The 24,322-nt window shown below is 47.7% G+C and overlaps 1 protein-coding gene across 2 annotated transcripts in view; it reads left to right on the top strand.

The window, feature by feature from the left end:
* Positions 1–8,224: 8,224 nt before the first annotated feature.
* LOC133107695 (WD repeat and SOCS box-containing protein 1) overlaps positions 8,225–24,322 on the top strand; it is a 20,121-nt gene continuing 4,023 nt past the window's right edge. The window contains exons 1-7 of one of the 2 annotated variants that reach the window (XM_061216782.1): positions 8,225–8,657; positions 9,636–9,804; positions 14,718–14,989; positions 16,955–17,086; positions 18,262–18,362; positions 22,221–22,393; positions 23,498–23,611. In XM_061216782.1, coding sequence (XP_061072766.1) covers positions 8,618–8,657; positions 9,636–9,804; positions 14,718–14,989; positions 16,955–17,086; positions 18,262–18,362; positions 22,221–22,393; positions 23,498–23,611 — 1,001 coding nt within the window. In that variant the 5' untranslated portion in view covers positions 8,225–8,617. The remainder of the gene's footprint in view (positions 8,658–9,635; positions 9,805–14,717; positions 14,990–16,954; positions 17,087–18,261; positions 18,363–22,220; positions 22,394–23,497; positions 23,612–24,322) is intronic. The other variant, XM_061216784.1, reaches the window with a different exon arrangement.

Below are 24,322 nucleotides of genomic sequence, written 5' to 3' on the forward strand. Positions count from 1 at the left end.
ACCCCCCCATACAGTTACCCTCTCATGCACAACCCCCCCCCCCATACAGTTACCCTCTCATGCACAAACCCCCCCCATACAGTTACCCTCTCATGCACAAACCCCCCCCATACAGTTACCCTCTCATGCACAAACCCCCCCCATACAGTTACCCTCTCATGCACAAACCCCCCCCATACAGTTACCCTCTCATGCACAAACCCCCCCCATACAGTTACCCTCTCATGCACAAACCCCCCCCATACAGTTACCCTCTCATGCACAAACCCCCCCCCATACAGTTACCCTCTCATGCACAAACCCCCCCCATACAGTTACCCCCCCCCACGTGCAAACCCCCCCCCATACAGTTTTACCCCCACGCAAAAACCCCTTCATACAGTTACCCCCCCCATGTGCAAACCCCTCTATATAGTTACCCCCCCATGCAGTTACCCTCCCCTACGGTTACCCCCATGCACAAACCCCCCCCATACAATTACCCTCTCCTACAGTTACCCCCCCCCAGGCATAAACCCCTCCATAGTTACCCCCCCCCCCCCCCCCTGCAGAAGGATGACAGAACCAGGAAGTGTTCTGCCCCTCAACTCTGAACTGCCATGTCTGAAAACTTCCTGGATTATTATTATAATTATGATTATATTATTATAACTATTGTTATATGTGTGACATGAAAGGGATGTCCACCTAGGTAGAAAATGGTATTCTTTTTACAGTATTAATGTTTTATTATTGTTAATGATTAGAGATATTTGATAGATAAGAGTCAGTAATATTTCCCAGTGATTGACAGCTGTGTGTTTGTATCTTGTGTAATGAAACGGGGTGGAGGACAAGGAAGGAGGAAGGATCAATGAAGATTTCTCTGGGCGATGAAGATATGGATTGTTATGAAACCTGCTGTTTGATTGATTGCTAACTTTGCATAGGGCCACAGTTAAAGAAACAAATTAAAGTTTTAAGTGAAAACCATTGACTTGTAGCCATGTTTGACTGATATCTGCCTGTTATCTCCCCCTCTCCATTTAAAGATATTGCAGAGTTAACTTTTTTTGTTCCTGGCTTAACTCTGAAAAGGTCACCTGTATGTATTACCCAGGTGGTGTTGTGAATGTAAGATGGAGTCCTGTCTGTGATTGGGTTAGTCTCTCTGAGCCTGTACAGGTGTTGCTGCAGCGCACCTGCTGGCCTACTTAACGCTCTGATCCACAGATTCGTCTTCCCTACAGGCAGGCCAGTTCTGCACACCTGCTTCTACAGCGCAATTGCACAAGACGGGGAATTGGTCAACTCTAAACACTGTATTTTTACAGTGGCACCCAAAGAGTGGAAATTGGGATTTGTGTCAATTTTGGAGTGTCATATCTTGCCATACTGTATATTGAAGAATAGGAAGGAAAATCCGGAACGGATGACCCAATGAACATTCAGTCCTTGAGAATGCTCTTCCAGGATCTTTGTGAACTGTAATGTAACTGGAAACCTGGGACAGACCAGAACCAGCCTCTGAGAGTCGACAAACCATAGGCGCGTAAGAAAGGAAGTTTCAATGGAAGAATCGATGATCAAGACATCATCACAATGTTCAGGAAACTCCCTTCTCTAATTTAATAGATTCAGCTGCATGTCGGGTGGCATGGTGGTGCGATGAATAGGTCTGTTACCACATCGAGAAGGTCCTGAGTACTCTTGACTGAGGGAATTTTTCAGTGGAGTTTCAATCTTCTTCCCATGTGCCTGGATACACAGTCCAGATATACAGTAGGCTATGTGGAGACTCTAAATTTCTTGTAGGTATGAATGTGTGAGTGAATGGTGTAGGGCCCTCCAAATGGATTGGCTACCAGGGTGCACTCCAGCCTCTTGCCCACTGCATGCTGGCATAGGCTTGTGTGATTTTGCTCATGAAATTCATCTTCACACTGAAGTCCTCCGAATGCATGTCACTAAGCTGCTGGTCATAGAACTAGTTGCTGCTTTGCAGTGTCTGCCAAAGATTTTCAATGGGATTTAGGGGGCTGAGAAGGCCACTCCTGGACATTGGACTGATTCCTTAACCAAGCTTTGATTGACTTGGAGGTATGCTTGAGATCATCGTCTTGCTGGAGAGTCTAATGATCACTAAGGTTCAATTTCCCCAAAGAAGGCCCGGTATTTCTGGGAATCCATGATTGCAGGCACAAGGTGATGATTGCCAGTCCCTGCAGGAGAAAAACATCCCGAAATTATCACTGAACCACCTCTATGCCTGACCGTGGGGATGGTCTTCTTCTGGTCATAAGCCTCGCCTGTCTTACGCCAGACATACTGCTGATCCATGTGCCCAAACCGTTCCAGTTTAGTTTCATCACTCCATAGAACTGTCTCTCAGAACTCTACAGGCCTATCCAAATTCCTCCTGGCATATTCTAGTCAAGGCAGCACGGATGGTGCAGTGGGTAGCACTGCTGCCCCACAGCAAGGAGGTCCTGGGTTTGAATTTTGGTTGGCCGGGGCCTCTCTCTGTGGAGTTTGCATGTTCTCCCCATGTTGGCTGGTATATGCTGGGATAGGCCCCCCTGTTCAGGATAAGCGGGTTAAGATAATGAATGGATGAATGGATATTCTCGCCAACCTTTCATGTGCTTCTCCAAGATCGGAGTCCATTCTGGAGTCTGGCTATGAAGTCCTTGGTTGTTCAGCCTTCATCAGGTCATCCTGTAGGTGTTTTGGAGTAACACAGGTTTTTCCTCAGTTGTCTGGATCAGATGGCTCAGGCCTTTCGATTAAATTTTGGCCTTTCTCCCACAGCCTGGCAGGTTTGCTGCTGTGCCATAGGTTTTTAACTTCTGTATGATGCCCCCAATGGTGTCTCTTGGAACGTTCAATCTTTGGGAAATCTTATACCCAATGCCCTTCTGGTGCAATGAAATTGTTCTTTCTCTCAGCTTTTGGGAGACCTCCTTAGTCTTAGTCAACTGACCTTGAACACATTCATGGGTGGATTTTATGTATGCAACACAGCTGTAGCAAATTAAGGGTCGCTTAATTATGTTTTAACTCAACGTTGGGCCATACAGACTAGCAGGAAGTTGTAACATGGCTGTATCAACAAAACATGCCGTTACTTAGGAATACTACATCCTACATTTTCTTTGTTCATTTTATGTATCACTCAACTGAAAAAGAGGCCATTCAAAGTTAAATCTAGCTCTTCAGAAACGCTTTAAGTTATAAATCCTTGCAACCTTTGGGGAGTTTAATATTTCCAATTGCAACTGTATACGGGACTATGCAGGATGGTCAACTGAACTCTGCTTCGATCCTCTGGAGTAGGCCGACAGTAGCTTTTCCTCAAAGAAGAATGTGTGTAATCATTCTCGTTTTATAATATACGTAGGTCACATAAAAGTCTGCCCTCTCTCAGCCTTTCACATCTATGGAGGGCTAAATGTGCCAAAATAAATATTTAATTCTATTGTTAAACAAATATATGAACAATTAAATGGGTAAATAACTAAATATTTAGATAAGATACTGTAAGGAATAAAAATACACAACTTTGCATGCTGTTTTGTATCAGCACCCATTAGGTTTTGTTGATAGTCATATCTGAAAAGATATTGCCACTGTAGTCAATTCCATTCTAAATATGAGTGCCATGCGTGTATGTGTTCTTGTGAAAGAGGAAAATGGATTTAGAACTTTTCATATTAATCTGTACTGGTTGCTGTTTTCATTTGGATTTACTGTCAAAAACAAAAAAATTTAAGTTTATGCAAAAAAGCAGATATCGATGTAAACCAAGCTTTTTTTTATTTTATTTGTACTTTATTTACAATGTTGTTCCATTATGAAAGTATTAATGATCTATATTACTAGACTAGAGCTACACAAGTTTATAGTTTCAGAGAACACACAACAAACATTCGGAGCATGAGGGCACAATTATATTTACAATATTTAGGTGTGAAGGGATGTAGGCATGGACTTTGAATACTGAAGTTGAAAGTAGATCTTAATCAGAATGCATACCGTGCAGCAGTACTGAAAACTGAAGAGCCACTAGAGGGTGCCATTGGGCCAGAAGACAAAATCTGTTTTGCACAAATGCACAAAGTGTAACCAGTAGCTGGATCTTACCAGGACAACAGCCAGAGGAGCCCTGTTGAGCAGAGCATTATAGGACAAAAAATATTGGGAAACATAATAAAGAATAAATATACAGTTATTTTCCCAAAACCTGCCCACTCATTGGAGCCTTTATTCGACAGTTGTACCTCAGATATTTTTAAATGGTTTGCGGGTAGGCAGAGGTATGATTCGTTGAAAGACTAACTATTAAATTAAATATTCTCAAAATATATATATTTTTTTTTACTCTTGGAGCACTCCCGTCCGCCTTGCTGCTCCACAGTCCCTCAGTGAGGGTCTGGCTTAAGAGGGGAGATCTGAAGCCGTGCTGGGGTCGCATCAGGTCCCCGACCCCAGGGAAGGCAGGCATGTAAAATGCAAGTTTACCGTTACATTAGAATATATCAAATTGGAAAGCGACCAGCATTGGCATGAAAGTAAAATCATTACACCAGCCGCCTATGGTAAAACAGACCCAGTGTTATAATATATCAGGCAAATATTGCGTGACCACTGAATTTTGAGTGCACAACCCCGCCTGTAACAAAGTTGCTAACAGCAGCATATTCACAGATTTCATGCCAATCAAGTCTATCAGACAGAAGCCATAGAAGAGGGGTGAAAACTTGAAGAATTGTCATTTTAACCGATGCCTTTAAAAAAATGGCACACGATCGACCAGCATTGCCTTGGCGTAAACTACAGGGATTTAACTACAGATTTCTGCAACTATGAGGTTACACTGCACAATGTCAATGTAAATGTAAATATTTAATTTTAGGCTGACTGACTATAAGCAGTATCGGTTAACCGGTCAACCGTTTAAAAAATGGGATGTTAACCGGTTACTAAAAACTGATGATTTGTCACATCACTAATATATAATGATATAATATTACGTATTATAATAATTGTTATATAATAATTATAGCCTATAATATAATAAGCATGGATTCGCCATGCGTTTTGTTTATGTTGCTGTCTCCGGCTGCCGGCAAGTTTTCTCCTCCATATATAGATACGCTCCTCCCTCGCCGCTCGGCATCGCTTCTCGCCCCGGCTGTATGAAAAGGAGCGGACCCTGTGCTTTGATCCGGAAATCCATATACGGCAAACGGCTTTGCTCTGGCTTACATCATACTTAAAATGCCTGTATAACGTGACTCAAATTCGGAATTCCTACTTGTGATTTTTTACGCCGACTTCAGGAAAAGCAGTTGTCTGACGTCACACAACAATGGCAGCACCAGTGAGCAACAGTTCTGCAGGCATAACGCATTGTAAGAGGTCAGAGGAGAAGGGCTAGACTTGTCCGAGCTGACAGGAAGATGACAGTCGTGCAAATAAGCACACATTACAACAGTAGCATGCAGAATTGCATCTCTGAACACACAAGGCATGAAACCTCTAAGTGGATAGGCTACAGAAGTAGAAAACCGATAAATACAAAAAAAGTCTAATAAATGCCTAAAAGCTCACTGAGTGTACAAGTACAGTATAAGAATATTACAAAAAAGAGATATAGATATAAAATAAAGTGGAATGTAAATATAAATAAAAAAATATTTACAATACAAGAAGATACTGAAGCAGAGTATGTGAAATATTATTAAAGTGCAAAATCTAAAGTCAGGATAAGAGTCTGTGACAATAGGCGGTCCCGGGCCTTGTTGACATTTATCACAGGGAGACAGTGCATTGATGTAACGTGTCTATGGGGGTGGTATAAGGGTTCTGTGACAGTGGGGGGTCCACCGGGCCTTGTTGATGAGGTCAGCTGCAGATGGGAAGTTTTTGTGGGGAGTGGTTTTGGTCCTGATGGACGCAGCCTCCTGCCAGAGGGAAGTGTTTCTAACAGTCTGTGTCCGGGGTGAGAGGGGTCAGCCACAATCCTTCCTGCACACCTCAGGCATACAGGTCCTGAAGAGATGGCAGATTTCAGCCAATCACCTTCTCTGCAGAGTGGATGATACGCTGCAGTCTGTCCTTGTCCTTGGCAGTCGCAGCAGCATACCAGATGGTGATGGAGGAGGTGAGGATGGACTCCATTATGGCGGTGTAGAAGTGCACCATCATTGTCTTTGGCAGGTTGAACTTCTTCAACTGCCGCAGGAAGAACATCCTCTGCTGGGCTCTTTTAGTGAGGGAGCTGATGTTCAGCTCCCACTTGAGGTCCTGGGAGATGATTGTTCCCAGAAAGAGGCATGACTCCACAATGTTGACAGGGGAGTCTCTCAAGGTGATGGGGGCGGGTGGGGCTGGGTTCTTTCTGAAGTCTACAACCATCTCCACTGTCTTCACAGCGTTGAGCTCCAAGTTGTTCTGACTGCACCAGGTCACCAGATGGTCAATCTCCCACCTGTAGGCAGACTCATCCCCACCAGAGATGAGTCTAATAAGGGTGGTGTCGTTGGCTCTGTAGGCAAACTGCAGGGAGTCCAGGAGGGGGTCTGTGATGGATTTGAAGTGGGACAGCATAAGGCTCTCAAAAGACTTCATCACCACAGAGGTCTGGGCGACTGGTCTGTAATCATTCAGTCCTGTGATCCTTGGCTTTTTGGGGACTGGGATGATGGTGGAGGTCTTGAAGCAATCTGGTATGTGGCAAGTCTCCAGTGAGATGTTAAAAATGTCTGTTAACACCGTTCAGCACAGTGCTTCAGGGTGGATGGAGAGACAGAGTCTGGCCCAACTGCTTTGTGGGGGTTCTGCCTCTTGAAGATCCTGTTGACATCTCTGTCCAGTAAGGTGAGTAGCTGTGGAGTGGCCCAGGCTCCTGCTGTGATGGAGGAGGTGGGGGAGGAGGGGGGCTGGAGCTGGTGGCTGGTGTCATGGGGGATGGTGTCAGGACTGTCCCATTGACGTTCAAAGCGACAGTAGATCTCCTTCAGGTCGTTGGCCAGGCGTGAATTGTTCATGAAGTGTTAACCACATGTTAATTATTTCCGACTTACATTAACTATGTATGGCTGTAGTTTTAATTGTACATGGAAATACAAAAACAGAATGTGTAAAAATAAAAACTATAGTCAGAAGCTACGCAGTTGGTGGATTAAATGCACACAAATTCTCCTCTCACACTTGCATGGCAGGGAATAATCAACAAGTGTTGTGAGGCACTGTATCTCATAGAACGGGTTGAACAAGGCACAATATTTATCTCTGTATGTGTTAAATTAGAAAGGAAACCCTTACACTTGTAATGAGTTGGTCAACAAGACTGGTCCTACCATTTCTGGTAAAGATGATATTAAGGTTATGAAGTGTATTCCAAATAGGATAATTTGTTTGACAAAGGCTCACCTATTGTATGGATCAGTCTCCAGTGCCATTTTAGTTATGCACTGGCTACTGAGACCCAGGTAGGTGGGCTGGAGTTATCCAGTCTTAAATGTAACAATAGATCTATAAAAGAAACACTGATTTTGGACAGCAGCTACCCACTAGTGCATATGGAAACTTTCATTTCTTACCATCAACATTGAACATATATGGGCTGCTCCCGCCAAATTTCTTATTCCCAATAAGTGTAGGGAGATGCATTATAAAATCATCAATGATTATTACCTGTGTAACAGTCGTATCCATGAAGTCTGAGTGCTTAATTGTAGGCCTAAGCAATATGGAATTATATTATCTTGATGTAAAATCCCATTACTTTTTGTTGCAAACAATTAAACAATAGACTTGTAAATAGGCTTGTAAAAAAAATAATAATAATTACCTTGCATAGTAAAGAAACAATTAAATTATTCATTGACTTGGACTGATACAGAAATGTGATGTCTTTTTGTGTTATCTGTATCCCCTGTAGTTTGTTTTCAGAACTTTTGATGTCGTGGTTATCATTTAAAACCTACGCTTGATGATGTGTACAGCGTTACACATTGTACTGTTTGTATATTCTTTGGCAAAACACAACACAATGTATCTCGCCTGAAAAAAGACGTGCGTACGTGTCGCACGTGAACGTAGTCGGAGTGCATGGTGTACAACCATCGTCATGTCCAAATGAGTTCGTCCAGTCTTGGACACATACACAATCTTTGAGGAGGTTCCTTTCTGTCACCTTGGTAACTGCGATGACGTGTAATGAATACACCGCCTACTGCAAAATACCAGCCACCCAGCAGCCATTGTATCTCAGTGTCTAGTGTATCGGGGGGCAAATTGACGTTCCACGAGTGTTATACTGGTTGAAAGATTAGCAAAAAGCTTTCTTTGATATTGAACCGAATATTGCAGGTTATTTATGTTACAACGCCGCCTTTAAATTAAAATAGAATATTATTTTGTTTCTACCAGAAATGTATGTTGTTTTAGTCTAGATTTATTTAGCAATTTTCTCCTTAAGCTCGCGATACCTTGCTAGCAACTGTACTGCTACGTGCAGTTTGTTGCCTTCCAGTCGTCTGAGAGGATATTCCTTGGATATACATTCTCTTTATTTGCCGTCTTTTTGTCGTAGCTAAATTAGCCTTTTTAGATTCCTGTTTCAATTTAGATGGCAAGCTTCCCAGACTCTGTAAACGAAAATGACATAGGTGAGTATTCTATATCTTCTTTGACAGCGCCACCCCCCACGAAAGGGGCCCAGAGTGAAAACTGGGTAATAACGGGTTAATGTTAAGGTTATAACTAGTTAAAGTTCATTCTTACTTTGGGGTAAAATTAATTGTTTTGCGCTGCACGACTTGTTGGCTCATTTGTTTGTTTGTCATCAAGCTACCTCGCAATAAACCCTTTTTTAAACAAATCGGCATTATGTTGTATAGCTTGTTACTTTAGCTAGCAAGAAATGGCACGGGTGAGCGAGGAGTAACAGTCGCTTATTATCAGCACATTGTGGCCGTAGCTAGCGAGGAAGCGTGTTGTTTTTTCAACTTTTCCATCCTATAGAGCTAACGACCCGAGACTGATTTTCTAGACAAGTGGCTAGCTACTGCACTGTTCACAGATCATTTTGAAACGTCCTCCATGCATACCCGTGTCTCCTAAGCCAGTAAGGGGGGTTGCGCAGTCTGACTCATTATCGAAATCACAATACGAGGCAGAAGACACGTCTGCCCTGTGTGGTAACCAGTTGTACAGTGTGCAGCGCGCGTGTTTGGCTGTTGTGAACTCTTTCACGACCAGGAAAATAGCGATTACATTTGTAGTGTCTAAATATAAATCTTTCTATTTTTTTATTAAATACACTGCCACTGTGGAGTTACATTGCATTGTATTTACATTACACGACACGCATTTGGCAGACGCTCTTATCCAGAGCGACGTACACAAAGTACATAACTAGGGACTAGGGTGCGCTTAACACGTGAGTTTTACATTATCAGTCGAGGAAGCGTTTTACCTGCAGCTTCTTAGAACAGGAACCACCCCCTGACCTGTTTTAGACGCACACTTTAAGATTGCACATGTGCCCGTATTTGTAGGGCAGGTTTATGGACCCATGTGGGCTGTTCTCAGGGGTGAGTGACTGCCTGGCTGGTTAACTCCTCTGCCTCCTTCTGTCTGCCCAGGTAAGGCTAAGTCCATTGGGGAGCTCCTGGTGCCTGTCGCTCCTTTCGACCAGAAGTCTGGCCGCGAGGCCTGGTCTGTGGCCTTTGCTCCTGATGGCTCCTACTTTGCTTGGTCTCAAGGCCACCGTGTAGTGCGCCTCGTACCCTGGTCCCGATGCCTCAGCAACTTGTGAGTACGCTCCGCTCTCCAGGCGTGTAGGTGTGATATTACACGGCCATTTCCTGTGTGATTCAGGATGTCTACAGTGGTGTGGGGCTCCTGAGGGTGTTGGATGGGCCCCAGGGTGTGGTGTGTGGGGCTCCTGAGGGTGTTGGATGGGCCCCAGGGTGTGGTGTGTGGGGCTCCTGAGGGTGTTGGATGGGCCCCAGGGTGTGGTGTGTGTGGCTCCTGAGGGTGTTGGATGAGCCCCAGGGTGTGGTGTGTGGGGCTCCTGAGGGTGTTGGATGGGCCCCAGGGTATGGTGTGTGGGGCTCCTGAGGGTGTTGGATGGGCCCCAGGGTGTGGTGTGTGGGGCTCCTGAGGGTGTTGGATGGGCCCCAGGGTGTGGTGTGTGGGGCTCCTGAGGGTGTTGGATGGGCCCCAGGGTGTGGTGTGTGGGGCTCCTGAGGGTGTTGGATGGGCCCCGGGGTGTGGTGTGTGGGGCTCCTGAGGGTGTTGGATGGGCCCCAGGGCGTGGTGTGTGGCTCCTTGGGGTGTTGGATGGGGCCCCAGGGTGTGGTGTGTGGGCCTCCTGAGGGTGTTGGATGGGGGCCCAGGGCATGGTGTGTGACTCCTTAGGCTGTTGCCTCGGCGTGGTGTCTGGCACAGGGGCCCTTTGATAGAGGTGTGGCCCTCAGGGACACGGGGCGCTGTGCTGCGTCGCATCTCCTCTTACCGTGCAGTACAATGGAGGCTCCCCTGTGGACTGCGCTCTGCTGAAGAGCCTTTGTGCTCCAGCCCTGGAGCTCATAGTACAGCCTGCTGCTCCAGCCCTGAGGCTCATAATACAGCCTGCTGCTCCAGCCCTGAGGCGCATAATACAGCCTGCTGCTCCAGCCCTGAGGCTCATAATACAGCCTGCTGCTCCGGCCTTGGAGCTCCAGCCCTGGGGCTCCAGCCCTGGGGCTCATAATACAGCCTGCTTCTCCGGCCTTGGAGCTCCAGCCCTGGGGCTCATAATACAGCCTGCTGCTCCGGCCTTGGAGCTCCAGCCCTGGGGCTCATAATACAGCCTGCTGCTCCGGCCCTGGGGCTCATAATACAGCCTGCTGCTCCGGCCCTGGGGCTCATAATACAGCCTGCTGCTCCGGCCCTGAGGCGCATAATACAGCCTGCTGCTCCAGCCCTGAGGCGCATAATACAGCCTGCTGTTCCAGCCTGGCACCGGCTCCCTGCCAGTCTGTCTGCGGCTGGCCTCTCTGCCATTCACCATGGTGTGACTTTGCGTGACTGTGTGTGTGTGTGTGTGTGTGTGTGTGTGTGTGTGTGAGAGAGTGAGAGACACTGTGTCTTCCCATCAAATCCTTGTGTTTATTGACACAGTAGGCGAAGCTTTAATACTTTATTATGATGGAAAAGCTTACTGATGTGCGTTATGTGTACATGGATTTTTCCGAACATTGAGTTGTGCCTGCAAGATACGTTCTGAAAGTACATTTTCCCCCATGTTGGGAATCTATTTGAATCGATGACATTGTGCAATCCCTCCCAGTAAAATGAACTGGAAACCCCGGGGCTCTTCACTTCTCTCACATTTTTCCCACACAGCTCCTGCGTATGCTTCTAGCTCCTGGGCTCAGATAACAGGGATGCCTTGCATTTTGGCGTTATTAGCCTTTTAAAAATAACCCCCGTTTGTGCTGTGCCTTACAGGCTGCATGTCCCTGTGCCCTCTGGAATACATTTCCAAATACTGTTGCAAAAGCACATTTTTAGTTGGCTAGCTAGAAAGCTGTGTTTGTGATGTTGATAAACGTAGGGCGGCCTGTAGCGTAGTGGTTAATGTACATGACTGGGACCCGCAAGGTCGGCGGTTCGATTCCCAGAGCCATTGGGCCCTTGAGCAAGGCCCTTAACCCTGCATTGCTCCAGGGGAGGATTGTCTCCTGCTTAGTCTAATCAACTGTACGTCGCTCTGGATAAGAGCGTCTGCCAAATGCCAATAATGTAATGTAATGTAATGTAAACAATCGGAGAAGGACTAGGGCTTCTTCATTTACCAATTTAGCTATCAGTTGCAGTTAGGTAGCTAGCTAATCATAAGTTTTGCCCTAATTCTGCATTCACATGGATCATCGTAGACAGTGCTTTTTGGATGGTATGGGGGCAAAAAGGCAGGATTGCATGGCAGCTAATAAAGTGTACGTTGCGCTAGTAATGTTTCTGGGTTATTGTCCTATAATACAGTTTCCTACATGGGATGAAATTGGAGGCCTGCATGACCGTCTGAGGTCTTGGACCTCACAAGCAGTTTGAGCAGTGTTGGGTCTGAGCAGTGTTGGGCTGCTAAACCAGTCTGAGCAGTGTTGGGCTGCTGCTAAACCAGTCTGAGCAGTGTTGGGCTGCTAAACTAGTCTGAGCGATGTTGGGCTGCTGCTAAACCAGTCTGAGCAGTGCTGGGCTGCTGCTAAACCAGTCTGAGCAGTGTTGGGCTGCTGCTAAACCAGTCTGAGCAGTGCTGGGCTGCTAAACCAGTCTGAGCTGTGTTGGGCTGCTAAACCAGTCTGAGCAGTGTTGGGCTGCTAAACCAGTCTGAGCTGTGTTGGGATGCTAAACCAGTCTGAGCAGTGTTGGGCTGCTGCTAAACCAGTCTGAGCTGTGTTGGGCTGCTAAACCAGTCTGAGCGAGGTTGGGCTGCTGCTAAACCAGTCTGAGCAGTGTTGGGCTGCTGCTAAACCAGTCTGAGCAGTGCTGGGCTGCTAAACCAGTCTGAGCAGTGTTGGGCTGCTGCTAAACCAGTCTGAGCAGTGCTGGGCTGCTAAACCAGTCTGAGCGATGTTGGGCTGCTGCTAAACCAGTCTGAGCAGTGTTGGGCTGCTAAACCAGTCTGAGCGATGTTGGGCTGCTGCTAAATCAGTCTGAGCCGTGTTGGACTGCTAAACCAGTCTGAGCGATGTTGGGCTGCTGCTAAATCAGTCTGAGCCGTGTTGGACTGCTAAACCAGTCTGAGCGATGTTGGGCTGCTGCTAAATCAGTCTGAGCCGTGTTGGACTTCTGCTAAAGCAGTCTGAGAGATATCCTATAGCTTTATGGTTTTATTGTCTGGCAGTCACATGAGTTTTTCATTCAGTAAGAGAGAAAGGGCTGAGTATATAAATACTTTCAGCATGGAAAAAAATGATTGTATTCCGATGGGACCTATGGGGGAAAAAACAGAAAAGGGTGTTGAATCTGTTTAGTTCCAAGGGGCGTTTCTCTCGTGGTTTGCCAGAGGAAACCAGGATCTGCAAATAACTCATTGGTTCTTTAGCATTTTGGATACTTGGAAACCTGAGACAATATTCCGAGGTCAAGAAGTTGAGAATTAATTTTTGAATGTATTTTAAAACCATGTGAGTTGAGTGGCTTTGTGTGCAGTGTGGCTGTTGGCGCATTAAACCGTGAGTATTCCCTGGCGGGACGCCCAGGGACACACGGTGGATATTACCTCTGGCCCTTCTGCCCACCCTCCACACGTCAGACTGTGGGGTTGTTTGTGTGATAAGGGCTGTAGACACAGTCAGGAGGATTGTGGGGTTGTTTGTGTGTTACGTGGAGATTTATGTGTTATTTTAACCTCCCCGATGGCCCTGCAGGGCCTCCTTGAACATTACTGACAGTGCCTATAAAAAGTATTCACCCTCCTTGGACATTTACAGTTGTGCCAAACTCTTTCCATTTCTTTAACCAACTTACTCCAAGGGAAATTCAATGCCTTGAATTCAAATCACTTGGAACACCTTGATTGCACACTGATGATCTCCATTCAACCTATGTGACTTGGAAACACATTTGGTTGCACCAGAGATGATTTAGGTGTGTCATTGCAAGACCGAGAGGGTGAATACTTATACAGTCAATTATTTTGTGTTTTATATTTGTAATTAATTTCGATCAATTTGTCACCATTTGTTTTCAGTTTGACATTAAAGATTGTTTTTCTGTTGATCAGTGTTAAAAAAAAAAAAAAAGCCTAATTTAATCAATTGGGATTCAATGTTGTAAAACAATAAAACATGGAAAAACTCCAAGGGGGGTGAACACTTTGTATAGACACTGTTACCCCACTCCTGTCTCCCTCCTGCCCATGCTCAGGAGAGGGGCGAGTGTTGTTTGGATTAAAAGTTATTTATTGGAGTGGGTATTCTCTCCCCTAAGTCAGCTCGGTCACGTAGCCCTAATCAAATGAGGCTTGCTCAGTCTTACTGCCTTTAATTTGTTTGCACAGGCAGGCGGACGTCATCCTGTATCTGCCTTTGTTTGTAGAGCTGATACAATATTTGATTTTCGGGGGAGGTTTCTGAAGGCCATTTTGACCCGGTTCAGAGAGAGTGCGTGGGTGGGTCAAACATCTAAAGCAGCGTAAACCTGGACATAGCTGTGATATGGCTGGGTGGTATATCGTATTTTTTGTTATACCGGAATGTCACACAACAGTACGCGGTTTTGCAACTCTGTTGTGAACGTATTTATCGTTTTTCGTTCAATGAATCTTAAAAATTGCGCATTGCAGCGGTACGGTAATGGCTTTGGCGGGGTCGGGTGACCCAGCGGGGAACCCTCTGGACCCCTGCTGAATTGGGCTGCACTTGTACCTGACTCCGAAACACCATTACTGAACATGTGTTCAAGCACAATAACGATCCTCTTTATTTATATATGCTTTATGGAGTTAAAAAAAAACAACAACATTTTTTAGGAAATACCCCTTTCACCCTGGGTCACTCTTCTACGTTCGTAAATGTCAGACTTATGGGTTATGAAATGTTACGGCTTTTACAGTACTTGCAGGAGTTTACAGTATTGATTCAAACGGGATCATCTGAGTGTCTAACAGTCACATCTCTCCCCCTCTCTCTCTCTCCCTCCCCCCTCTCTCCCCCCCTCCTCCCTCTCTCTCTCAGCTCTGGGGGCCGTGCGGATGCTCCAGAGGGGGCGGGGCCTCGCCGGCTGTCGCGGCAGAACAGCGAGGGGAGCCTGGTTCCCAGCATGCCGCGGGAGCACACCATCGACTGCGGCGACATCGTGTGGGGGCTGGCCTTCGGCTCGTCTGTCCCGGAGAAGCAGAGCCGCTGCGTTAACATCGAGTGGCACCGCTTCAAATTCGGCCAGGACCAGCTGCTCCTGGCCACCGGGCTCAGCAACGGCCGCATTAAGATCTGGGACGTCTACACGGGTCAGCCCCCCCCCCCCTTCCTGGTTCAGCTATAATGCACTTACCTGGTTCAGCTCTTCTGTGGGAAAGGGCTATAATGAGCCAGCCTGGTTCAGCTCTACTGTGGGAAAGGGCTATAATGAGCCAGCCTGCTTCAGCTCTACTGTGGGAAAGGGCTATAATGAGCCAGCCTGGTTCAGCTCTACAGTAGGAAAGGGCTATAATGACTTAGCCTGGTTCAGCTCTACAGTAGGAAAGGGGTATAATGAGCCAGCCTGCTTCAGCTCTACTGTGGGAAAGGGCTATAATGAGCCAGCCTGGTTCAGCTCTACAGTGGGAAAGGGCTATAATGAGCCAGTCTGGTTCAGCTCTACTGTGGGAAAGGGCTATAATGAGCCAGTCTGGTTCAGCTCTACTGTGGGAAAGGGCTATAATGAGCCAGTCTGGTTCAGCTCTACAGTGGGAAAGGGCTATAATGAGCCAGCCTGGTTCAGCTCTACTGTGGGAAAGGGCTATAATGAGCCAGTCTGGTTCAGCTCTACTGTGGGAAAGGGCTATAATGAGCCAGTCTGGTTTAGCTCTACAGTGGGAAAGGGCTATAATGAGCCAGCCTGGTTCAGCTCTGCAGTGGCTATAATTAGCCTTAAGGGTGCATTTTCTGAAATGTGGATTTTGTCTGGTTCCCAGCAATGTGGTGTGTCCCTGTACATTGAGGGTAAACGTGATGCAGGTTGTGTTCCCAGAACTGCTGCCTTGCTGTGGGTCACTGGGGCAACAGCCATTGATCTGGGCTTATCTGAGGACAATAAATGCCTCAGTGGCTATTATTGGCCTGTGGTGCTGTGAGCGCATTGGCTCAGAGGGAGCTCCAAAGGGGCAGGTCCCAAAGACAGGCTGCGGTTGGCTGCTGGGGAATGGCGGTGGGGACAGGGAGGGGTTCTAGGTTATGGCTCTGAAATCCCGTCCTGCCCCATCTTGTCTTATCGCACATGTGACACACTCCAGATTAACCTGAGACTGCTTCAAGAGTTCACTGTCTTGGTTTAGTGTGTGTGGCATTATCTACCTCCCTGGGAGAGATGGGTGTATTCACCGGGTTAATGTTGTGACACGTGCAGTACAGCAGATATGACTGTTGGTCAGGGATCAAACATTGAACTGTTTTATAGGTCTGGGCGATACCCTCAGTGATAGTAGGCTTGCGTTGCCACTTTTCTTGATTCATGACAAAGCAACAATCGCCCTAGAATGTGGGGAAAATAACCGATGCCATTTCATCACCCGGGAAGGTTCCCAGCGTCTGGTGATATGGGTTGTAGACTTCAGGCAGTCATTGATTGCAAAGGATTTGCAACTAAATATTGAACATGATCGTGAATATTGTCCTGGGTTAAAGTGTGAGCCTGATTCTCTCGCTGGTGAATATTGTCCTGGGTTAAAGTGTGAGCCTGATTCTCTCGCTGGTGAATATTGTCCTGGGTTAAAGTGTGAGCCTGATTCTCTCGCTGGTGAATATTGTCCTGGGTTAAAGTGTGAGCCTGATTCTCTCGCTGGTGAATATTGTCCTGGGTTAAAGTGTGAGCCTGATTCTCTCGCTCGTGAATATTGTCCTGGGTTAAAGTGTGAGCCTGATTCTCTTGCTTGTGAATATTGTCCTGGGTTAAAGTGTGAGCCTGATTCTCTTGCTTGTGAATATTGTCCTGGGTTAAAGTGTGAGCCTGATTCTCTTGCTTGTGAATATTGTCCTGGGTTAAAGTGTGAGCCTGATTCTCTCGCTCGTGCTGTGAATAACCCAGAGAAAAGCTGTGGACATAGAGATTTCAGCTGTCATCTGAGCTAGAAACCAGCTATTGGATGTTGCATGTCTTGTTTTTTTCCATTTAAAAGTTTTTTTCCGCAAAATCTTTTTAATACCCATTTTATTTTGTAATTTTTGTTGTTTTGATAAAAGTATTGCTTGTTTTCTGAATGGGTTTCCTCCTGTAGGCAAGCTGCTCCTGAACCTGATGGACCACACGGATATAGTGCGGGACTTGACCTTTGCCCCCGATGGCAGCCTGGTGTTGGTGTCCGCCTCCCGGGACAAAACCTTGCGTGTGTGGGACCTGAAGGACGACGGTAAGCAGGTCGTACCGACCCCGAAAAGCTATCACACGCAGGAGGCTGCAGAAACGCTCACATTCATCCACAGTGATAGTACGGCAACATGTACCTCTGTGTCTCTGGCTGTGTAAATGACACTAATGTAATGTACTGTACTGCTAGTGTAGAAATAAGGCAGGTTGTGTTTTAAAGAGAGAGGGGGGGGGGGGCTTCAGGGCTCTCCTCGTCTGTTTTCCTCAAGAAGGAAGCGCCTTTGCTCCTCTGGCTCTTCTGGAAGCTGTAGGCTGACTGTTGCGCACTTGGTGCTTTGTTTGTTTAAACTCGACATGCTGTGCACCACAAAGGCTCCTGGGAGCGCACCCGCCCTCCCCCCCTTGAAGGCTGCTGCAGAGGCTCCTCTGTCTTAATGTAGCATCAGCAGTAAGGCTGCTAGCCTGCTTTAGTACTGATTTAGTGTTAGCAGTAAGGCTGCTAGCCTGCTTTAGTACTGATTTATCTTTAGCAGTAAGGCTGCTAGCCTGCTTTAGTGCTGATTTAGCATTAGCAGTAAGGCCGCTAGCCTGCTTTAGTGCTGATTTAGCGTTAGCAGTAAGGCTGCTAGCCTGCTTTAGTGCTGATTTATCTTTAGCAGTAAAGCTGCTAGCCTGATTTAGCACTGATTTAGCGTTAGCAGTAAGGCTGCTAGCCTGCTTTAGTACTGATTTAGCGTTAGCAGTAAGGCTGCTAGCCTGCTTTAGTACTGATTTAGCATTAGCAGTAAGGCTGCTAGCCTGCTTTAGTGCTGATTTGGCTTTAGCAGTAAGGCCACTGGCCTCCTTTAGTGTCCATTTAGCAGTAACAGCGAGACTCCCCAAAACTCTCCAGTCCACACACTTATGTAGGCAGCTTCTTTTGGCAAGGCTATACCTGGGCCTCTGACTGGTGTGCAAGATTCTGCAGTCTGAAATATGATACTTGTGCAGATCACCACCTTCTACTGAGTGCAGAGGGACACAATAATTGCACTGTAGAACGAATTGTGCAAAATAAAGGTATTTGTGGCTGTAGTTGGGGTAGTTTCCATGGTTTGGGGGCAGGGCATGTTGGGTTGGTTGCCGTGGCGTTGGGGGCAGGGCGTGTTGGGTTGGTTGCCGTGGCGTTGGGGGCAGGGTATGGGCCACTGTGTTGATGTCGCTGTCCTCTCTCTGCAGGGAACATGGTGAAGGTTCTGCGGGGGCACCAGAACTGGGTGTACTGCAGCGCATTCTCCCCTGACTCCTCCGTACTCTGCTCTGTCGGAGCGGGCAAAGCGGTGCGTCCTGAACCCCCACGCACCCACCTCACTGAACATGCTTAATCTGCACTGAGACTGTGTGTGTGAGAGACTGTGTGTGTGAGAGAGACTGTGTGTGTGTGAGAGACTGTGTGTGTGAGAGACTGTGTGTGTGTGAGAGGCTGTGTGTGTGTGAGAGACTGTGTGTGAGAGAGACTGTGAGAGACTGTGTGTGTGAGAGACTGTGTGTGTGTGAGAGACTGTGTGTGTGTGAGACTGTGTGTGTGTGAGACTGTGTGTGTGAGAGACTGTGTGTGTGTGAGAGGCTGTGAGAGACTGTGTGTGTGAGAGACTGTGAGAGACTGTGTGTGTGAGAGACTGTGAGAGACTGTGTGTGTGAGAGGCTGTGTGTGTGTGAGAGACTGTGAGAGACTGTGTGTGTGAGAGACTGTGAGAGACTGTGTGTGTGAGAGGCTGTGTGTGTGTGAGAGACTGTGTGTGTGAGAGACTGTGAGAGACTGTGTGTGTGAGAGGCTGTGTGTGTGTGAGAGACTGTGAGAGACTGTGTGTGTGAGAGACTGTGAGAGACTGTGTGTGTGAGAGGCTGTGTGTGTGTGAGAGACTGTGAGAGACTGTGTGTTTCTGTGTGTATGTTCTACACAAAGTGTAATCAGAATGATGAGCAGGCAGACCTGTCTTGGCTCCCCTTGGCTGCAGTGCTGCCAGTGTAGGCCTGTAGTGTCCTGTTAGCACTGGCTTGAGTGCACTCAGGGTGCTGAACGGGGTACTTTTCTTTCATTTTACAGTGAGATTCCGCCTACTTTCTGACCAAACAGAATCCCCCACCCCCAGGGGGAAAAGATAAACAAAAGTGAGCAAAAATAAATGTGCTAAATTAAAAGAAAATATTGACATTACGGTGTGATGACACACACTTTCAAGCTGGGCTGTTCTCCATCTGGCTGGTTGAATCTGTGAGTCATGGTGCTGAAGGAAGAAGGGAGAAATGGGTACAGAACTCATGTACCTTCACCTGGAGGTGTCTCTATCTGTGTACATAATCGCTTTTGAATCATTAGCATTAGCGATAGCTCATGTATCTCTGCCTAGCTGTCTCTGTATGAAGTAGCTGTAGAATAATCAGCATTAGCAATAGCCCCTGTGCCTCTGCCTAGCTGTGTTTCTCTCTGTATAAAGTAGCCGTAGTATCATTAGCATTAGCAATAGCCCGTGCAGCCCATGTGCCTAGCTGTGTAGTATAATTAGCATTAGCAATAGCCCATGTAGCCCATGTGCCTAGCTGTGTGGTATAATTAGCATTAGCAATAGCCCATGTAGCCCATGTGCCTAGCTGTGTTGTATAACTAGCATTAGCTGTAGCCCATGTGCCTAGCTGTGTAGTATAATTAGCATTAGCTGTAGCCCATGTGCCTAGCCGGTGCCCGTTTCTGAATGACGGCGGTTAGCATTGTGCCGCCTGCTGTGGGGAGCGCTGCCGGGACAATGGGCCTCAGAGCTGGAGGGGTCAGGGCGATCGGAGCACAATAGCTGGATGAAAGGCTTCTCTGTGCCACGCGGAACCGCCTGTATCTCCGGCGTGTCCATTAATTACTCAGCCCAAGCCGATCACTGCAGAAACGCGCCGGGCGCTGTGCCACGCGAAATGGATGCCGTGTTACACCGCCAGACTCTTCACCAATCACAGGTCTTCCTTCATTCCAGCGCCCTTCATAGCTCACAGACAGTGAAGAGCTAAAACCGTAACAGACACAGCACTAATCTGCGTGGCCCCAACCGTCCCACACATAAGAATGTTGTTCAACTGTAAATTAATGTCCTGATGCCACTGCATTGCAGTGATGCGGGTATGAAACCATCTACTATATTAGGAAATAATGTAGCTTGAAAGTAATGCGATACTAACGTAAGGCAGTACTGCTGGTCACCCTCTCCCATCCCCTGTGCCTGTGGGACGCCCTCTGAGGCTGACCCTGACTGCTGAGTCTGTCTGCTCTAGACAAGCTCCCTTTGCCCTCCCACAGCAGCGGTCTGAGTGCAGCTGTTCATGGCTCCAGCACAATGCACGCCTTTGTCACTGAGGTGGCATTTGACCTGTCTCGGGGAGCAGAGCTGACAATCGGGCTAAAGGTGGCCGATCTGAGTTATTCTTCCTTAAAGTGGCCCATTTCCCTGTGGAAGAGGCAGAGGTGAAGCCTTTCGCAATGAGCCGGTCCAAGCTGCTTACGAAGCGGAACCACACGTGACCGACTCCAGACAACAGCGCGGGCCAGAACCAAGACCCAATTTAACAAATGTGCCCTTTCACGCAGTACATCCCTCATTAAAGACACATCTGCTCTGCTGTGTCTCAGTTACAAAGGGTTTCAGCCCACACATTCTGCTGGAGACAAGCTGCAGCTCGAGGCCTTGAGATCTCCGTGTTGCTGACTGTTACGGTTTATTTTATAACGTGTTTGAGAAGCTCTGTTGTGTTTGCCAAAGGCGTTTATCTTTTGGCCATCAAATGTTCTTGCAATAACTGAGTCTGCGTAGGCCTCCGGTGGAGCCGAGGGCCTATTGTAAACACAAGTGGTGTTAAACTGAGTGGAGAAGCCAGTGGAGTAACTTTGTTACCTTACGTTACCATTTGCTTCTAGTTTTTATTTTAGTTACTTTTTTCTGTAGACTTTGTGTAGACCAGTGGTCTCCACCCTGGTCCTGGAGAGAGCTACAGGGTCTGCTGGATTTTGTTTTCACCTTTAGAATCAGCTCCCTGTGGAGATAACCAAGTGAAGTGAGTCAAGTGTGTAATCAACTGCTGTAATTGATTAATGAAGTGCAGATTAACAACGAAAACCAGCCCACCCTGCAGGTCTCCAGAACCAGGGTTGGAGGCCACTGGTGAAGACATACAGTAGAATTTCTGGGGTTTTTTCTTCTATGTTCTTTCATTTTAAATTTGTAGTAAATTGAATCCAGTTTAAGCAGAGAATACATGTTTTTTTTTGTTGGAGCTTATGTCCTTCAGATAGCATCTGTGCCCTTCTGAGAGCAGCTAAGTCCTTCAGAGAGCAGCTATGCCCTTCAGAGAGCAGCTGTGTCCTTCAGAGAGCAGCTATGCCCTTCAGAGAGCAGCTGTGTCCTTCAGAGAGCAGCTATGTCCTTCAGAGAGCAGCTATGCCCTTCAGAGAGCAGCTATGTCCTTCAGAGAGCAGCTGTGTCCTTCAGAGAGCAGCTATGTCCTTCAGAGAGCAGCTATGTCCTTCAGAGAGCAGCTATGTCCTTCAGAGAGCAGCTATGCCCTTCAGAGAGCAGCTATGTCCTTCAGAGAGCAGCTATGCCCTTCAGAGAGCATTTATAACCTGTAGCACTGCAGCCTGTGACGCAGGAAGGTGACTGTGACACATCGCAAAGCCTATAACCAGACTCTGTCTGCAGTGTGCTATAACCTGACTCTGCCTGCAGTGTGCTATAACCTGACTCTGCCTGCAGTGTGCTATAACCTGACTCTGTCTGCAGTGTGCTATAACCTGACTCTGCCTGCAGTGTGCTATAACCTGACTCTGCCTGCAGTGTGCTATAACCTGACTCTGCCTGCAGTGTGCTATAACCTGACTCTGCCTGCAGTGTGCTATAACCTGACTCTGTCTGCAGTGTGCTATAACCTGACTCTGTCTGCAGTGTGCTATAACCTGACTCTGCCTGCAGTGTGCTATAACCTGACTCTGTCTGCAGTGTGCTATAACCTGACTCTGCCTGCAGTGTGCTATAACCTGACTCTGCCTGCAGTGTGCTATAACCTGACTCTGCCTGCAGTGTGCTATAACCTGACTCTGCCTGCAGTGTGCTATAACCTGACTCTGCCTGCAGTGTGCTATAACCTGACTCTGCCTGCAGGTGTTTCTCTGGGACATGGATAAGTACGGGCTGATCCGGAAGCTGGAGGGTCACCATAACGACGTGGTGTCCTGTGAGTTCTCCCCCGACGGCGCTCTCCTGGCCACGGCCTCCTACGACACCCGCGTCATTGTGTGGGACCCGCACCTGGGGACCGCCATGCTGGAGCTGGGGTAACGCCTCCGCCTGTATCCTCCACTTCTGTCCCTCTCCTCCTCTCTTCTGTCCCTCTCTCCTCCTCTCTTCTGTCCCTCTCTCCTCCTCTCCTATCCCTCTCTCCTCCTCTCTTCTATCCCTCTCTCCTCCTCTCTTCTGTCCCTCTCTCCTCCTCTCTCCTATCCCTATCCCCTCCTCTCCTATCCCTCTCTCCTCCTCTCTTCTATCCCTCTCTCCTCCTCTCTTCTGTCCCTCTCTCCTCCTCTCTTCTGTCCCTCTCTCCTCCTCTCTTCTGTCCCTCTCTCCTCCTCTCCTATCCCTCTCTCCTCCTCTCTTCTGTCCCTCTCTTCTCTCTTCTGTCCCTCTCCTCCTCTCTTCTGTCCCTCTCTCCTCCACTTTTGTCCCTCTCTTTCTTTCTCTTCTTTCTGTCTCTCTCTGCCCCCTCTGAATCTCCCTATTTTGGGAATGCTCTGTCTCGGATGTTGTGCTGATTTGAGAAGGCCGTGACACAGATGAGGTCACTGGGAATGTCGTAACCCCACTGTCTGCAGGGGGGAAACATTTCCATACTAATGACATCAGATTAATGCCACTAGATTCATGTCACGAGATTAATTTCAGTGTCACTAATGCATCATGATATATGTCAGTCTTGCCTTCTAAGAATATCACCCACACCATTTTGGGAAAATGCGCCCTGCACTGTAACAGGATCCAATAGTCCACTACTTTGTTTGAGAATGTGTGTGTGTATGTGTATGTGTGTGTGTGTATATGCGTGTGTGTGTGTGTGTGTGTGTGTATGTATGTGTATGCGCATATGAGCGTTTGTGTATGTGTGTATGTGCGTTTGTGTGTGTGTGTATGTGATTGTGTGTGTGTGTGTGTGTGTGTATATGTGCGTTTGTGTGTGTGTATGTGTGTGTATGTGTGTGTTTATGTGTGTGTATATGTTTGTACTGTAGATGGACATAATGAGTAATGATAGTATACTTTTCCTGTGTGAGCTGGTGACTTGTGCGTGGTTTGGTGTGGTGGGGGGGTGAAGGCTGTACTGTGTCCTGTAATAACCCCCCCTCCCTCCCTCCCTCCCTCCCCTCCCTCCCTCCCTCCCTCTCCAGACACCTGTTCCCTCCCCCCTCGCCCATATTCGCCGGAGGCGCTAACGACCGTTGGGTACGATCTGTGGCCTTCTGCCACGACGGGCTCTGCATTGCCACCATCGCTGATGACAGGTCAGTGTGTGTGTGACGGTGTGCACGCACGGGGTGTGTGTGTGTGTGTGTGTGACGGTGTGCATGCACGGGGTGTGTGTGTGTGTGTGTGTGACGGTGTGCATGCACGGGGTGTGTGTGTGTGTGTGGGTGTGTGACGGTGTGCACGCACGGGGTGTGTGTGTGTGTGTGTGTGTGTGTGTGTGTGTGACGGTGTGCACGCACAGGGTGTGTGTGTGTGTGTGTGTGTGTGTGTGTGACGGTGTGCACGCACGGGGGGTGTGTGTGTGTGTGTGTGTGTGTGTGTGTGTGTGTGTGTGTGTGTGTGTGTGTGACGGTGTGCACGCACAGGGTGTGTGTGTGTGTGTGTGTGTGTGTGACGGTGTGCACGCACGGGGTGTGTGTGTATGTGTGTGACGGTGTGCATGCACGGGGTGTGTGTATGTGTGTGTGTGTGTGTGTGTGTGCGTTTCTCTGTGCTTACTGGGGCCTGCAGTACAGGGTGTATATGCACTTCTGTGGGTGCTGGGGCCATTTCAGGGTGGATCTCATGTCTCTCACATGATGGTCATTAATCAGCAAGGCTCTCAGTCTCCGCCTTGTCTGCCCCAGCCTGACCCTGCCTCCTGATTGGACAGGCAGAGGGAGGGGTGGGGCTTTTCTGGACAGACAGAATGAGGCCAGTTGTTCACTGCAAAATGGCTGCCAGCCGCCCAGGGGTGGGGAGGGGGG

This window comes from Conger conger, chromosome 13 (genome assembly GCF_963514075.1).
Source record: "Conger conger chromosome 13, fConCon1.1, whole genome shotgun sequence".
Classification (NCBI taxonomy): domain Eukaryota; kingdom Metazoa; phylum Chordata; class Actinopteri; order Anguilliformes; family Congridae; genus Conger; species Conger conger.